At 40.5% G+C, this 19,340-nt stretch overlaps 1 protein-coding gene across 1 annotated transcript in view; it reads left to right on the top strand.

The window, feature by feature from the left end:
- Positions 1–18,725, top strand: part of LOC145400717 (uncharacterized) — a 54,661-nt gene extending 35,936 nt beyond the window's left edge. The window contains exon 7 of the mRNA XM_080273155.1: positions 18,510–18,725. Coding sequence (XP_080129281.1) covers positions 18,510–18,725 — 216 coding nt within the window. The remainder of the gene's footprint in view (positions 1–18,509) is intronic.
- The last annotated feature ends 615 nt before the right edge of the window (positions 18,726–19,340 follow it).

Raw genomic sequence — 19,340 nt, 5'->3', positions numbered from 1 at the left:
CCGGAAGGGACGCCAAGCTGAAACAATTACCAATGCAAGGGGTTGGTTGGGCCCAGTGAGGGAGCGACGGAGAGCAGTAGGAGAGGAAAGTGGGAGAAGAATATGTTGTGGTGTATGACAGAGAGGACCGGGTACAAAAGGGAAGGGATGAGAAAGAAGGGACTGAGATGGATGACTGAGTGGGGTGGCGTTGTCAGCCGAAGATTGTGTTGTTGTGAGAGATTTCCTGCACGTCACTCGGAATCGGGGAGAGCTCTTGCTTTTCGTCTTTTGCTCATTAATGCTGACTGCTTTGTCTTGCATTTTGCGTCTTCCTGATGCGGAACCGAGAGAGAGAGAGAGAGAGAGAGAGAGAGAGAAGAGGGAGGAGGAAGCAGACAACACATCATGCAATGAGTGATGTTGATACCACGTGTGTAGATTTTTCTTATGATGCCACTGGAGTTCTCTCGTAAGTGCTGTAGTGGAAGACCCGCTCGGGTGTGAATCCCTGCAGGGTAAAGATCAGGGAGGTCTGTCTCCTTGTGCCAGCGCCTCACTCTTGTCTCGTTGAGGCTTGACTAATCAGGTTAAGGCACTATGTATTTTCTGCCACTTTTCTGCACTAAATGGGCAATCCCAAATTATTATTTATTTATTCATTACTACTACTGCTACTACTTCTACTGCTGCTAATACTACTAGCAGTAGTAGTTGTAGCAGTCCTAATAGTTCCAGTAGTAGTAGTAATAGTAGTAGTTGTTGTTGTTGTTTTAGTTAATATTATCGTTGTTTTATAATAATTATTACTAATCATTATTATTATCATTATTGATATTAATGTTATTATAATTGGTTTTATCATCATCGTAATTATTATTATTATTATTATTATTATTATTATTATTATTATTATTACATTATTATTATTATTATTATTATTATTACTGATATTATTATTATTATTATTATTATTATTAATTATTATTATGACAGTTTTTTTTTTTTTATACTATTGGCACACCCACATAGCCCTCTCTCTCTCTCTCTCTCTCTCTCTCTCTCTGCATGACATTACTAATATTTTTGCTTCCTTCCTTTTGACTTATGTACACTACAGAATCAGTCACATTAAAACATGATTATTTCTTTTCGTGTCTCGGTAGTGTGTAGTAGAAGCGTCAGGCAGAAGTAGATCAAACACAAATGCTCTACGTTTCGAATCCCAAAACCATTGATTTGTTTCTTTTACGTGGCATTTATCAGGGACGTAGGGTGCTCTCCTAAGGCTTATATATTCACGACTACGGCAGTGTAAGGGTCTTCAAAGGCTGGCAAGGGTTAGTATGGAATTGCTGTTATCACTTGTAAAAGATAACTGCGAGAAAATTGCTTTAAATAATTCTACCTTATCTTACCACCCTCACCTGCCACTGCACGTCACAGTCTCTCATATACTCCTTTACTCTCCCCTTCCATCCATCTCCATCACCCGCCACTCAGTGCCACCTTCCCACATGTACTATTTCACTTCATCTTTCCATCTACTCCACCCCAACAACACCACATCCACACCACACCACCAACATCACCACTACCAATCAACACCACCACCACCACTACAGTCACACCACATGCCTCTCAGTGCCACCTTCCCACATGTACTCCTCCACTTCATCCTTCTGTCCACTCTCCACCACTATTACCACACTCACGCCGCTACCACAACCACACCATCACCACCACCACTGGCAGCACCACAGCACCAAACCATTATCACCACTTCCTGTAGCAAGGTGTTTGTTGCTTGTATTTAGAAGGGATGCTTGGTGAGATGGAATGGAATGGAAATGCGGTGGAAATGACAGGAAATCGTGAGGCGTTCTTGATGAGACTCCTCAAGACGATCTCTGGGACTGGATGGCTGGTGATGTGTAAATATATGAAAAAGAGTAAATAATATTAATTTCACTCATGCTTATATCACGTGGAGGTGTTACTTTTCTTAATTCCAACTCTCTCTCTCTTTCTCTCTCTCTCTCTCTCTCTCTCTCTCTCTCTCTCTCTCTCACCACACACACACACACACACACACACACACACACACACACACACACTCTTCTAAACCTGTGCACCTTCATATCATTGCTGTTCAGGTAAATACATTCGGTTTCTTACACAACGCCAGACGGTATGAAAAGATAGTGGAATCGCCCCCCCCCCCTCCTCCTGCCTTCTCCTCTGTCACCCTCACCACCACCACGCCGACGCTAAAATTTCCCTCATTCTTCATTAATCATCAAGTTGACGGGTCACTGAGCTGCCTTCAAATCGCTTTTCTCCCTCGGCCAAAAAATGAGAAGTCTTTGAGGAGCTTAAAATTTCCGTGATGAGAAAATATACGCATTTAATGGGAAATGCCTTCTCCCTTCGCCTCACTCATCCGTCTATCCTTTTCTTCTTTCCTCTCGTTAGTTTCCTTTTTCCTGTTCATCTCCCCCAGTTCCTATTTCCTGTCCCTTTTTTGTGGCTAGTGTGGGAGGTGGCCAAGGAACCAGATAATAAGGCGGTGAGCAAATAATGCCTCGGATCCTTCCCTGACTCTCATGGCCTCTCTCGTCTCCATCATACTTTGTCAACATAGCCAGTCGGGAAATAGGAAAGAAAAGAGCAAAATGGTGTTGCAAGAATACTTTGATTAGCCATAAAGTATGTTTTTTTGATGCTTCTTCCATACACAGAACTCCTGTCTATCTAATTATTTGTTGCCAGACGCCTTAATCCCGTAAGTATAGGAGTGTATAGAACCGTTACTCTGGCTTTCGGATGGACTGAAATTGGAATACATATAATCAGACTGTGATCGTGTGGTTGGTCATTTCTTGAGTCAGCCAATATATTATACACCTGTACATCCAGCTCTGGCAATAATTAGCTGGCCCGAGTTCAAGGTCCTTGACTGACTCCAGCAATCTGTCAACATCGCTGCATTCGTACTAATATCCCGCGTGTCTTTTACGGCACATCCGTGTTCAAGGTCCTTGACTGACTCCAGCAATCTGTCAACATCGCTGCATTCGTACTAATACCCCGCGTGTCTATTACGGCACATCCATTATTGCTGTTCAGGTTCGCGGTATTAAGCAGTGACATGGGTCATCATGGAAGAACAGTGAAAACTACTTTAAAGGAACTCATATCCCTGGAAATTTACCTGCCAACACCTGCGTGCCTACAGGTGCCAGCCCATTACTTCATCCATTCGACCACCACCTCCCACTGGATATCAAAGTCGGTTATATTCTCACAGGCAGGTAATAATCGAATATCATTAATAATAAATCCAGTTATATTCGCATGCTGTTGGAAGCTTCCTTTCCCCAGCATCCTCAGCACAAGAGTCTGAACCCTCACTGCGCACAAACTGTTATACCCTCTTGGCTTACAACTATTTATATTTTCTCTTCCATTGTAACTTTTCATGAAAATCACAGAAGGTAGTCCTTGTTGTGCCCAGGTTTACTATCCAAGAACCTGCTGAACTATAATTTCCTTGGGGAAAAAATTAGAACTGAGAGAGAGAGAGAGAGAGAGAGAGAGAGAGAGAGAGAGAGAGAGAGAGAGCACTTCACAAACATCACGGCTACAGTGAAGTGGAGTAATCTTGATACCATCAAACTTACACCATTCCCACAAGTAAAAGAAACGGAGAGAACAGCAAAAAATCTCCTTCCCCCCTCCCGTAAACCCTTCGATGATGAGTCTTAAAGGAGAGCCATATAAAACACCAGAAGGAGTCCAGATATCTGAAGGAACTTTTACAGGTACAGGGGAAAGATCAAGAATTAGGTGTGTGGTCATGTAGTCTTGAGATGAATAAAACCCAGACCGCTATTAACATGCATTCTTCTTTTCATAATGCCTTTAATTCGGTAGCGTGCATTTCACATGGGGTAATAACACTGCTCAATTCTACCTTGAAACTGGAAGAAGTCTTCAAGATATGGAGAGGATATAATGATGGTGAAACATAAGGATAAAAACTGATTAACGTTGATCGAATATGCATTTGAATACACTGACATTAGATCCAGTAACACTGAATTCTGAAGCTTTTCCTTTGCTCCAGAATGTCGTTACTAAAGAGTACTTAATGACAGATTAACTCAGTATCCTAATACTTTCAGTCCTTTAGTCCTACTGGAAAGATGACTATAGTAAATAGCATCACTGTTTCTCCATTATCCAAGCTTTCTGAAGTAATGAAAAAAATGATTATTTTTTATCAAACGTTCTTTATCCTTAAACAGAGAGCAAGTACAGTTTCCTCAGTCATTCTTCATTTGATGAGAGATAGAGATAGATAGAGAGAGAGAGAGAGAGAAAATTTGTCAATCTGTTGGTCGCCTGCAGAAAGATAATGCATTAATATACACACACACACACACACACACACACACACACACACACACACACACACACACACACACACACACACACACACACACACACACACACACACACACACACACACACACACACACACAAACACACACACACACACACACACACACACACACACACACACACACACACACACACACACACACACACACACACACACACACACACACACACACACACACACACACACACACACACACACACACACACACACACACACACACACACACACACACACACACACACACACACACACACACACACACACACACACACACACACACACACACACACACACACACACACACACACACACACACACACACACACACACACACACACACACACACACACACACACACACACACACACACACACACACACACACACACACACACACACACACACACACACACACACACACACACACACACACACACACACACACACACACACACACACACACACACACACACACACACACACACACACACACACACACACACACACACACACACACACACACACACACACACACACACACACACACACACACACACACACACACACACACACACACACACACACACACACACACACACACACACACACACACACACACACACACACACACACACACACACACACACACACACACACACACACACACACACACACACACACACACACACACACACACACACACACACACACACACACACACACACACACACACACACACACACACACACACACACACACACACACACACACACACACACACACACACACACACACACACACACACACACACACACACACACACACACACACACACACACACAAGCGATTCCCTGTGGCTAGTGAGGGAGCGAAAAATAATAAAGCTTGCTGTCCTATTGCATGTTACCACTTTCTAAAGAAATACATTTTCGTTTCAGGAGCAGTCTCTCTCTCTCTCTCTCTCACACACACACACACACACACACACACACACACACACACATTTACATTTTAAGAGAAGCAGCCATCACTGTTTCGGTAATAATCAGCAGACAGAGGGTGGAAATTATATACCAAAAAACTCATTCCTTCATTTTCTCTCACCCAGTCGATCCAGTTGTGAGAGTGATGGAGGTGGTGGAGGTGGACTCAAAATAAATCTCTGGGGAAGAAATGCTTACTAATAAATCTCATGAGGCTCTGACAGTGTGGGTTGATGAGAGGACGATTAGATGGTGTGTGTGTTTGGCAAGTGTAAGATTTTGCAACTTTGACTGGCGATATACATGCTTGTGTGTGTGTGTGTGTGTGTGTGTGTGTGTGTTTCAAAGTACCGTAAATGGCTGTGAGGATGTATGCAAAATTTCTTTTACTTGGACGGAGACGGAAAAAAAAAATATGGAAGATTTATTACATGATAAGCCTGCACGCTTTTACTCGCCTCAAATAGTTAAGCAATATTTTCACTTCACCTACGTGGTTAACAGTCTGAAAGGTCATAGATTTTCTTGGATATCCTGTATCGATATCCCAGCTACGGATCGAAATTTCACCAAATGCAAGATATCAACAGGATTTTGTTTAAGCATTACATATAATCAAGGGTAAGTCAAAAACAACATCCTTTTATTTCCAGGTGCTTAGAAACATTGCGTTTAAAGGACTAGAGAGCAGTGTAGAAAGAGAATGAAGAAGACTTTCCCAGAGATGCTGTGTACATGAAAAAATGACAGTACCTTTCAACTCCTAAAATTCATGGGACACATGATCATACACAAATTCCCCCACCCAAGAATATGCATTGCTAAATCCCTTTGCCTGATAATACTCCTAAAATCGTGAGCTGGCCCTCCCGAAATGAAGAGCTGGCGGCGGTTTAAGCTGCTGACGTGTCTTAATTAGAACTTCTGCCAAAGTTATCCAGCTCCAGGAGGATGGCAGCAGATGGAGACGAATAAAAAAGAAGGGAGGGATATTAACCCTTCAGTGCTTCTGGGTGCCAGGCAATGGAAGGATTGACCACTGATCCACACAGACGAGATAATAAAACAGTATCCGCTTTGCTTCTTACTTTCAGGTATCCAGCCACTTACTCAGCATTTAAAGAATTTAGTCAATAGGGGACAAAAATGACGGTCAATAAAGCATTAGGAGGCAGGTATAGCCAAGAAAGGGGTATAGAAACAACAGAGTCCATCCCAATAGCAGGACTGAAACAAGTGCCAGCCCATTTCTAACAGCCATAGCGTAGCACCTTACCAATTGCACCACAATCACCATCACGCCTACTGAAATATTGCTTGATTCGGAGGCAAATTATTCGTTGCCACAGCGCACAAGCGCCACTGTCTTTACATCATATGATATTTACACTTGAAATAGATAGGTAATGTGTAGGTTGGTTAAAAAATGCAACAGGAAAACTAATGTATGGGAGACAGGACAGAAAATTTTGAGGAGGAAGATGAAAATTGCTGTATCTGCAGTATATTATTGTCTCTTGACCATAGACTGGGAACATGATAAGAGGGATTTGAAGTTCATGATGAAAGGTAAATCTTCAAAACACACACACACACACACACACACACACACGCACGCACGCACACGCACGCACGCACACGCACGCACGCACGCACACGCACGCACGCACGCACGCACGCACGCACACACACACACACACACACACACACACACACACACACACAGCTTAATAAATTGGAGCCAGCAGATGAGTCACGCCGGCATTGTGATTTTACGAATTGCCAGATTTTGATTTCACGGATTAAATTCTTCGAAATGTTGTACAGCGGTAGTGTTGTATTTTGAAAGTAGGACTCACAAGCAAGCCTATTTCCGTTTAATCTAACCTAACCTAACCTAAGTTAATGCCTTCCCTATATAACATTTCGAAAAACTGAAGCCGTGAAATATAAATAAGACAATCCGTAAAATCACAATGCCAGAGAAACGCAGCATATCTGCTGCTGACGCGAAAGTATGTTCCAGTAACCAACCGTGTAGACACTGAGCTGTAAAGAAATTTAATTCGAGAACTACTACTACTGCTACTACTACGACTACTACTACTACTACTACTAATAATAATAATATGGTCTTTATGAAGCACTAGTTCTTTCTAAGGAAGTGATTACTGCTCAAAACACGTAACTATATATGCATTTACAAGAATTATGAGATTATTTATATACAATACAAACTTCAACTGCAGAAGTGGCAACAACTAAACCCATCACAACATCTTCCTGCAGATCATAACTTCTCAAAAAATGGGAAGGTTATGAGCGGCCCCTGAGAAAATTTAACGGAAGGCAAGTACCTAATGTATATTGGTAATCTATTAGATGAAGTTACAGGCGCCCATATTTGAAAGTGAGTAACGTGTTCCAGGAGGCAAACATGAAAATGCTGTTGTTTTAACTAAAAAAAACACGTGACGCCCCACTCACCTTGTAGCAATGCTCAGTTTTCAATGATCCATCATATTTCCAGTTGTGCAGATTATCAGAAAGGCTTTGGACCGTCATGTCAAAAAGCATGACGGGACGCAGGCCTGACTCAATTAGTGTGCTCATTTCAGCGTTTTTGGCTTTATTTAGTACTAGGGATGCAATTTTTGAAATCTGAGAAGGCACTTCAATGGTACAAATAAGTCATCCTTAACCTATCCAGTGATGAAGTACTGGCATAATGAACTCATGGCACATCCTGGATAGCGAGAAGATATCCTGTTGTACCTACTTGACGACGGTTCACCTTACCAAAACTCCCCACTAACTCGATGAAGATCTGACAGCGAGGTTGTTTCTTCCACCTGGAGACTCGACACACGAGCCGGGAAGAAAGACTCATGTAATATTCTCCAACAGGACTACGGTGCTGTTACACTGAAACATTATTATTAGAGGATGTGTAGGCCATATAAAAAGTTGAATATTACCGGAAAATCACATAGATCACAGTGTCAATAACGGTGAATGGAAATAATGAATGATCCTCTTGATCGCTAAAACACACACACACACACACACACACACACACACACACACACACACACACACACACACACACTAGCTTTAATTAATTTCCTTCAAACACAGATTTAGTGCCAACTTTGGAATTTTCTTACTTTTACAGCTCTATGGTAGCAGTTTTGAGAACAGTAATTCAGATAACACATATTGCCTCTTTAAAAACTTTCCCTTGACGTGTGTAACTCAGCTGTATTGTTAACAGTTTCCCAGATAGCACAGTTTTGGCGTTATATTCCACCATTTGACTTTTACCTGGTTAAGTCTATTTGCTTACTTCACTTGCCTGAACAACATCTCAGGGGTCATATTGGAAAGCAACTGATTAGAAAAAGGTATCAGATGAGCGGCTCATGGTTCCTTGAGACACAAAGGAACATCTTCACCTTGGAATATCATACCTGGGGATGCTGATGGAAGTTTTAACATTTTGGTAGACAGTTCACCAAAAGACCGACCTTGAAATTATAGGTCACAGTTTAAATTCTGTTCTGACCTTTAGTGTGAAGCCGTGCAACTCGGTTAGAAATGAGGTTGTATGAGTTCTCGAACGGAGACCAAACATAATCCTTCATGTCCTATATGAATCAGGTTGAGCCTTCTTTAATATATTATTTGAAAGACCGGTCCATAAAGCACTGTAAAAATGAACGGGAGTCACATACTAACAGTGGTAATGGGCAACTTCTCTTCAGAATTTTACCAAAGAGTACTGTTACACATTTTAAAGTGCAAATTACACATTCTTACAACCTGAATAATGCGTTCCTCGTAATTTAGCTTTGAGATCAAATAATTTGTACCCAAGTTTCGAACAGAACTCAGTGGACGAAGTTGTGACTCGGCAGCTTCAAGAATCAAGGTATTCGCAGCGTCATCATCCTTTATGTTTCCCTCGAATAACGATGATCTCGGTTTTACTATCAAACGGTTAGGTCTCCTCCTTGTTATCTAGTTCGTAATATGAAACATTAGGGATTCTAGTTCATTCTGTGTATCGAAAAGTATGTCAGAATCACAGAAAATTGAGCCCCCATCAGCGTAAAAGTGATCTACTACATCATGCGCGCCAACCAGGGACGACAATCTATTGGTGGAAACTGTGAATAGACTTGCTCTTAAACCAATCTTTAGGGAACTCCAAACAGAAGTGAAATTGAATTTGGGCAGATGTATTGAACTACTACTCTCTCAGATCCTCCCGACATATACGACTTACGTAGCACAGAGGCGCCTCAAAGACCACCAGTAAAATGCAGATGATCAAGCATTATTTCATGAACAAATGTGTAAAAAGCCGCAGAGAATGGGGGGATATTTTTTGTAAGGAGAATGGATGAGGGGAAGGACTCCGATTCTCTCTTGTAGCAGTAGGAGTTGGTCAGGTGTATCCTCCTCTGCTCAGTAGACAAGAATGACAGGTTGGAGATTGAATGACATTTTAACATACTTTGAACGTCGACTCTAGGTTTCGTGAATAGTGGTCGCAGTCACAGCAAGTCATGTTTGTCTCACCGCAAAGTTACTTTCGAAATCATATATGTTAAATAATATACAAATAAAGTCTGCTGCATGAACATACGCAGATGACATCTGTGAGTCATTAATTAAGCGACCAAAGTGGACAAAATGTTTTATTAAACTCTGATGAAAAACATTATTCAAGTTTAATGAAAGAAATGATGAAAGCATATACCCTGTTTTCCACCGTGGTTAGAACTCAAACTAGAACTGTTCACTGAAGTAAGCATTTTAACTCATTTTTCATACAAGATATCTTAGCTGTGAAGAATGAAACAAAATAGGAAGTTAGTCGATTATCATTTCTGAAAGCTGCTTTAGCATTTATATTCCTCTCACTGAGCAATTTTTAATGGCAGCCAGAATTTTTATTACTACCACATGAATCAGCTTCATTTTGGTAACACATTGCCTTCTGGGAGTTTACAGTGCAGACAACAGCTCTTCTCGCACACACATAACGCTAACAAGGCAGGTCAGTTCACTGCAAGCGCCATTATTGTTCAGCTTATTATATTGTCTGTGGAAAGAATTGTTTGATGGATTACCAAGTACAGTTATTGTCTTCTTAGCATTAGGACAATGGTGATTAAAACAGATTTGAACACACTGCAATGTGTCACCACTAAATGATGAAAGGAAAGGTCAAAAGAATCACTGCAATTCAGACACTGATGTACTTCACAACAAATCAGATGGTGGGCAGACTAAATTCTAAACCCAATAACCTTAAAAGAGAAGGCTTAGGGATTTCAACAGCTAAGTGAACAAAGTCAGAGACAAACGGTCGATTGCATCACCTTCTACATCCGATATGTGACTGCAACAAACGGGGATTTAAATCAAATTGGGACTTTTCCGGATATTCAGGGTGTTACATAATTTTCTATGAAGGATTAAAGCTACAGCCACCACACTTGGTGAACTTATGGACTGTGATGACATAAGGTGACATGCACAAGGTTAGTGACCTTTATAGCTCGGCTTCTAATTGGCAATAGCTGTGGGAAGTTTTTCTTTATAAAAATTGTCCTTGGACAATTTTACGGTGTCCTAGTTATGATTATTGCTGTTGTTGCAATAAAACACTGAAAAAAATTTAAGAGTAAAAGTTACTCTTTTAGGGGAGTACAGCGCCTATGTCAATATTTACTCTTCTGAGAAACGTGAGAGAGTAAACATACTCTTTTGAGTATTTCTTACTAGAAGAGTACATTTACTCTCTTCAAGAGTAAAATTGACATGACACTGTACTCCCCTAAAAGAGTATATTTACTCCAAGGAGGGTATATTTACTTTTCAAAAAGAGTAATAAATACTCTAGCAAGGAGCATCATTACCTTTTGCAAAGAGTAAATCAATCCACCTTGAAGTAAGCTGGAAATTGTAGTGCAGATTCCTTCCACAATAGCTGCCCTTTGTGAAATAGAAAAATACACAGATAGATTTTACATGTTTATAAATTCATATCATTTCATATGTCAAAAGTCATACTAAAAAAGATATCTATAGTAAAACTGATTTCGTTCAAAAGATGCAGTATTATGAAATCCTAAATACAGATACCTAAATGCATGCATCCAATCCTATGTTGCCCCATGGGGAGTGTAGGAGCCCGGGGCTGGGCAAGTTGGTCCTGACGTTTAGGATGAGAGTGACCAGCTCCACTCATCCCTGAGTGGCATTATGTGATCAATAAACCCCAACCAACCCTTGGATATAAACCTGCACAGGCTCAGTCAATTGGAGCAACTTTATTACCCACTAAACCACCAGGTGCCATATTTTGGTTATATCAAATTCTTTAAATACAAAAAGTATATCATTTACGTCAAAAATATCAGTAGAAAGATTACTGTCTTCCAAAAATATGAAGTGTTCTGAATTCATAAATGCAAATATGTCTAAATGAATAAGAGTAACACATATACATGACTACAAAAACAATATCAAAATCAGTCTAACTCTAGCTCCCTCCTTACAAAAATAGGTAGTGTTAAGAATTCATAAATGAAAATACCTGTCCCTGTAAACACACATTAATCCAGAGAGATCCATCTGAACATCAGCTTCTCAACACGTAACAACTATGATGGTAGAACATATACCGGTATAAGCAACTTTTTCTTTTCATGAAATGTTCAATTCAGTTGGTGAATGAACACAGAAATACAGAAATAACACAGAAATATATTGTACACAATTGTAAAGCTGAAAGATTTCATGGTGCAGTTTTTCGTCTTTTACCTTGATAAATACAAAATACATTTCATCTGAATTAATCTCAATGCAATGTATCACAAAAGTATGAGCTGTAATACTGTAACAGATGCATGTTAAAACATGTTATAAGATTCAGTCCATTATAGGCCACACATTTGCCACATGATTATAACTAATCAACTTGTAACTCAAAGGCTACTTGCGTCTATTTAAGAAATTGTGCATTTTCTTGCCTGTATTAAGAGAAACTAAACTAATCAAGATTAATTCAAATATCAATTACAGAAGTGTTCATAGCGGATAATTTTTTCCAATATTGATTTGATCAGTTTACATCAGACTGCACACAATGCCTTGGAAGTATTAACATACAGAATTTTAAGCTATTCACATTGGAGAGTGCTTCCCAACCATTAAACTTTAAGAAAACAATGACTTCTTTGTTTGCTAGACAAGCACAAAATTCTTTAAAATACTGATGTAAACTTAAATTAATGCACTAACACGGCATTGACAAAATACCAATATAGATCATAGTAAGTTACCAGTCAATAATTACTTTAAAAACATGCGGTGAAACCAATAAAAGATAGTAATTATACTTAATTACACTTTCGAAACAAAAAAGGTGACAAAATCTATGCCCAGCTTTCACAAGTTGGGAGGCAATCTCCATCAATTCCATTGTGGATACATCAAATATTCAGTGTCAGGTGACAATGATGTTCTTATTCAACACTAAATACTGAATAATGAACATATTTTAAACCATATTTTTATGTGATCTGCCATCAATCCCTTCCCCTAAGACAAGTTCAACAGGACCAACGTACTTCATAAGATCACAGACATATTGATGAAGCTGAAGAGGATGGTAAAGGCTGCTGCAAGCATCTTTTACCAGCTGCGTTTGCTGAAAATGTTTTTCATTCATTTCTCTATTCAGCCTATTCAGGTTTTCATGTTCATCTTGTTCCAGGAGCAATTTCATTTTTGCAAGAAATTGGTCATTGTTTAGTTGAACAATATTTTGAATCTCCTCAGCAACAGCACTACAAGCTGCTTGTGTCACTTTATGAATTTCACGCAGTGTCAGGAGAAACTTTGCTAACCTTTTAGTGTAGTCATATTCAGGAACATGAGCTCTTCCCACATCATCAGCATGATTTTCTCCATTGTCATCAAAGTCCATGTCATCCTCAGCATTGTTTATATTTGGTACTTGTACAGCATAGCCAACATCAGTATTTTCATTACGACTGGGTGACAAGTGTTGAACAGAAAAGGACTTATAACACTGCATAATGTGGTGCTGGTAAGATCGAATATTTGTGTATTTTCTTGTACACCCATCTGTGCCACAAACAAGTTTGAAATCCCTCTCTAATGCATGGACCAATGTATAGTGCTTTAATAAAGTCTTAAATCTACTAGCCTAATAAATGCATTTTTGACAATGAAAACGTATTTGATTATGATCCTCCATTATTGTTATCAATTCTTACAATCAAGTACCATAATTTCTGACCATGGGATATATATATATATATATATATATATATATATATATATATATATATATATATATATATATATATATATATATATATATATATATATATATAAAGTCAATCCTAACCCAGTAGTATTGCAAACTATTGCTGAAACTTATGAAGCCCAATAATTATACTGTATGTCTCCCAGCTAGGTATTTGCCAACGCTTTTCAAACCCTCAATTCACGCATGACCACCTGACCAGTAATATAGCTCAGCATTACCTACACACACAGCTATGAGTTTTTTTTAAACTAGACCACGATATAGATGATACCTTTACAAATATACTGTCACAATATTTGTTACCAATTACCTTACTTGTACACCGATATTTATGTATTACATAGCTGCTAATTTCAACTGAATCTCCAACGTAAACAGCCGGAAAAAGACTAACGTGATGCGCAAGCGCATAATCACAGCTGACAGCCAGAATGAGTAAATGCACTCTGCATGGGGAGTGTTTCTACTCACGGTACTAATGCTAAGGAGTAAAACAAAGAATACTCTTCTAGGAGAGTAAACGTACGCTAGTTGTTCTATGTGTGAAACAGTAAAACTAGAGATGATGAAAACAAAAGACAAGAGATAGAATATGAAACTGATCAGATGAAACAAGTAAAACTGGAGTGTATATGCAAGTAAAAAGAAGAGGAAGGAAAGAAAAAAAAGAGAATGACAGATGGAAGAACAGATTACGACAAGAAGTAAAATAAAAGAAGAGAAAGAGGAGCTGAGGACCGAAGGAATAAACACGGCCGAGGAAACGAAAGGGGGAATAGAAAAAAAGGGAAATGAAGCAAGAATGGCGGTTCCAAAAGAGAGGAAGGAAAGGAAGAAGAATGGTGAGAGTAAGGGACGGAGGGGAAGAAGTATGGGAAGAGGAGAGGAAGGAAGAAGGGCGGTGAAGTACGAGTATGAGTGGAGGGGAGGGGCACAGGTCGCTGACAGAGAGAGAGAGAGAGAGAGAGAGAGAGAGAGAGAGAGAGAGAGAGAGAATAGTCAGTGTCATACATCTTATTGATCACAAATTAAAAAAAATATATATTATAATGATAGCTCATTTTGGAGATCATCACACTTCATCAGGTAGTTCTTCACACTATCACCACACCTGCACATCTCACTCACACAATCCCGCATCACCACACACCAACACTACCGTGCCATACATACATTCATAACACCACAACACATAGCACTAACACTATAAACACAAACTCGTGCTATACAAACACGTTCATAACATTTTTTTTTTTTATGCGAGGAAGAAGGAACCAAAGGCCATGAGCCAGCAGTAACAGTTCCCTCCAAGAGAAAAACATAATACAATAGAGAGCCAAATTCAAGATCCGATCATTTTGAGATGCCTGGACACACTGCATTTGAAAGACTGGAGATCATAGGCAGCAGGAAATACAGACAGAGGGAGACAGTTCCAGAGCTGACCTGTTGCATAAATGAAAGACTGGGAGTAACGGTTAACTCTTGCATTAGAGAGTTGGACAGAAAAGGGATGAGAGTTTGCCGCCAGACGGGTGCTACGCGCCCGTCGTAGAGGTGGAGGAATGCAAGCAGACAGTTCAGAGAAGCAGTGACCATTAAAGTAGCGGTAGAAAAGAGATAAAGATGCAACAGTGCTGCGAAGGGACAGAGGTTGAAGTGAGTCAGTAAGAGGAGGAGAGTTAATGAGACGAAAAGTCTTTGACTCCACCCTATTGAGAAGAGCTGTATGTGGGGAGCCTCCCCACACATGAGAGTTGTACTCCACACAGGGGCAGATAAAACCCCTGTATAGAGTCAACAATTGTGCAGGGGTAAAAAAAGAGCGGAGTCGGCTTAGCACACCCAATCTCTTGGAAGCAGATTTTACAAGAGATGAAATATGATCTTTCCAAGATAAGTCCAGAGTAAATGAAACCCCACGCATGTTCAAGGATGATGCAGGATTAAGCTGAATATTATTAAACATAAGTGGGTATACCTGTGGAAGATTTTGTTGGGTTGATAGGTGTAAGAACTGAATCTTAGATGCATTAAAAACAACCATATTATTTTTACCCTAGTCAGAGATACGAGCCAAGTCAGACATTAGGTGTGCCATAGCCTCATCCCTTGTTTGTTGAAGTAACTGTTGAGATGGGCGTTGCGGGAACCGAATGGAAAGGTGAAGGATGGAGTCATCAGCGTATGAGTGGATAGGGTTAGATGTACAGCTTAGAAGATCATTGATGAATAAGAGGAAGAGAGTTGGTGATAGGACAGAGCCCTGAGGAACACCACTGTTGATAGATCTAGGAGAAGAACGATGGCCGTCTACAACAGTGGCTATAGAACGACCAGAAAGGAAGCTAGCAATGAAGGCACAGATAGAAGGATAGACCCCGAAGGAGGGCAGTTTGTAAATTAAAGATTTATGCCAGACTCGATCGAAAGCCTTTGAGATGTCAAGTGCAATGGCAAAGCTTTCGCCAAAGTCCCGAAAGGAGAATGACCAGGAGTCTGAAAGGTAGGTGTGAAGATCGCCAGTGGAGCGTCCCTGATGGAACCCGTACTGACGATCGGAAAGAAGGTTGTGATAGGAAAGATGCCTTAAAATTTTTCTATTGAGAATTGACTCGAAAACATTTGAAATACAGGACGTTAAAGCAACTGGACGATAGTTGGGGGGTTGGAAGTGGTCACCCTTCTTTGGGACTGGCTGAATGAGAGCAAACTTCCAGCAAGAAGGAAAGGTTCAAGTTGACAGACAAAGGCGAAAGAGTTTGCCTAGGCAGGGTGTAAGCACAGAAGCACAGTTCTTGAGAACAACAGGAGGGACCCCATCAAGCCCATATGCCTTGTTAGTACTGAGGCCAGTGATGGCAGGAAATACATCAACTGAAGAAATTTTAATGTCAGCCATGAGGAAGTCAGAGGGGGGAAGTGATGGAGGAACAGCACCGGAATCGTCTAAGGTGGAATTGGAGGAGAAAGTCTGTGCGAAGAGATCTGCTTTATCAGTAGAAGAAATAGCTACAGAACCATCAGAGTAGAAAAGAGGAGGGAAGGATGATGAGGTAAAGTTGTTAGAAAGATTTTTGGCAAGGTGCCAGAAGGAGCGGGAAGAATTCGAGTTGGAGAGTTGAGAGCATTTAGTATGGATGAAATTATTTTTAGTAGAGCGAAGAACAGACTTAGCACGATTCCGGGCAGAAACGTAAAGATGATGTGATTCAGGGGTGAGTTGGCTCCGATACCTTTTATAGGCCCTCTCCTTGTTGCGGACAGCATTAGAACAAGTGTGATTAAACCAAGGCTTTCTTGCGTTAGTCAAAGGATACGAGAAAGGAATGTATGCTTCCATGCCCGAGAGAATAACCTCCGTAATGCGCAAGGCACACTCTGAGCGCATCGCCAAATCATTACGTTACACACACTGCCACCTACACACTGTCCTGCTAAGCTATATTGTACACTGTTGCACGTTCTCTCTGTCTGTCTGTCTGTCTGTCTCTCTTAATTACTTTGCTAACGTTTTGAAGTTAAAGGATGTTTCTGATTCTCAAACACGGGTCATAGATATGAGTGTCAGTTTGTGGTAAATATAAGAGGATATAATACAATGATGTCCTGAGAGAGAGAGAGAGAGAGAGAGAGAGAGAGAGGCGCAGTAATATATTTTGCATATATCCTTTTTCCTAGAATTCAAGTATCTTTTCCCAGCAATTTTCACCAAATACAGTCATCAATTTCTTTACTTCATCAACAGGTTTCCTTTTAAATAATGACAAACTGGTATATATTACTGCCCCTTTTTCCTCACAACATTCAAGTAGACTAACCTTTGACTTAGGAAAAAAAGCTAATTTACATTATTCAGTATCACCTCCAAGCGGAAAAAAAACAATAGAGTTAACAAGATTCCCATTTCTGTGTCTGCCATATTCCTCACGGTTTACAAATTTAATGTACACCCACCCAAAAAAGTATCGGCCCCATTATAGCACGTCTCATTCTGAAACATGTACGAAGCATTGTGATATATGAGGCATCCTGTAATTACAAGTGCAAATATTATCGTTGGTAATTATTAGAACTCAATATTGCAAAAAGAAGCACATACTGAGTGGTATATGTTTTGAGGTACCACATTTATAGACTCCTGTGTGTCCGCGGAAGTTTCTCGTTTTCACAACCATCGTACCCTAAGGGGCCGATGCTTTCTGGGGGGGTGTACCTGGACAGCCAAATTCTTACATCACCTTAACAAACTGGCCATTACTGAAAGCAAGGGGGCATTTCCTAGGCATACAATCCAATTACGTGCTCTCGCGTGGGCCGGGTAAAGCATAGTAATCTCAACATTTCTTGCGGGAAAATGCAAACTAATTGAGATGGGAATTAATATCGCTCATGGTTTTCACTTTAGGTAAATCTTGGTAAAATAGTTAGGTTTATAAAACTACTTTGTACGTTAGTGTTCTGTGCTCTTCGGTACACACACACACACACACACACACACACACACACACACACACACACACACACACACACACACACACACACACACACACACACACACACACACGTACGCACGCACGGGCGCGTGTTGCACTATGCTGCCCAACCACTTTTCAACCTAGCTATTGCCTTCATGATTTTATCTAGAGAAGTCATGGCACTGTTGATTGCTATAGTAGCAGCTAATGCTTGTACTCTCCACTTAGAGGTTCTGCTACTTACAGCTGCTTAAATTACTCAGCCCAATGAGCAATATACCCACTCGCTCCTTACACAAGCTGTCCATCTACTCTCCGAAGATAGTTAACCTGGGAAGTGGGCCTGAAGCAGAATTCCTACACGGCTTAGTAGAAGTGACTGTCTTTGTTCTAGAGACTTTCATGACATACCTCTCCTTGTTCTTTTTCTATGGAGCTCCTTGATTTTGGACACTCTCTAAAATATTCATCAGCTACTGTCAGAGCAACAAGCTTAAAGGTATCGCACTGTTCGCCAGGGTTCTCAGCGGCAATAAGCACTTCAAAATGACCTGGAATTACCACTTTCTACTCTTTTTCCCTCAGCCACGAATTTCAAAAGACAGTACCATTTTAGATGGCATCTTTCGATTCTGCCAGTTTAGTCTGCAGCCATATAACCGGACACCAGGTATGTGAAAAGTAACAAATAACTGCGTCACTGCTGAATACCCAGGATCCTATGAAGTATCCTCCAGCGTACTTCCATGGGTGTCATCAATACCATTAGCAACACTACCAACACTGAAATACCAAGTCAGACGGTGAAAATTTGCCTGCTATAATCTGAATACCACAATTCTCAACTTACTAGAGATTTTGCCAAATCCAGACCCTATAACTAGGGAAAATCCTTGTTCTAGACCCATGGGAACCTTCATATTCCTTGGAACTTTTACTTAGTGCCATCAACAACTCTGAATTCGCCTAAGACCAGTAATTTGAGGGAGGCGGTGGTTGAATCGGTAGAGAGGCGGCCTGCAGTCCTAATTAACCCAGGATCGAATCCCGGTTGGGACA

Source organism: Coenobita brevimanus, chromosome 6 (genome assembly GCF_032717465.1).
Source record: "Coenobita brevimanus isolate Jiangsu-jjx chromosome 6, ASM3271746v2, whole genome shotgun sequence".
NCBI lineage: Eukaryota > Metazoa > Arthropoda > Malacostraca > Decapoda > Coenobitidae > Coenobita > Coenobita brevimanus.
This window is presented reverse-complemented; position numbering and strand designations above follow the sequence as displayed.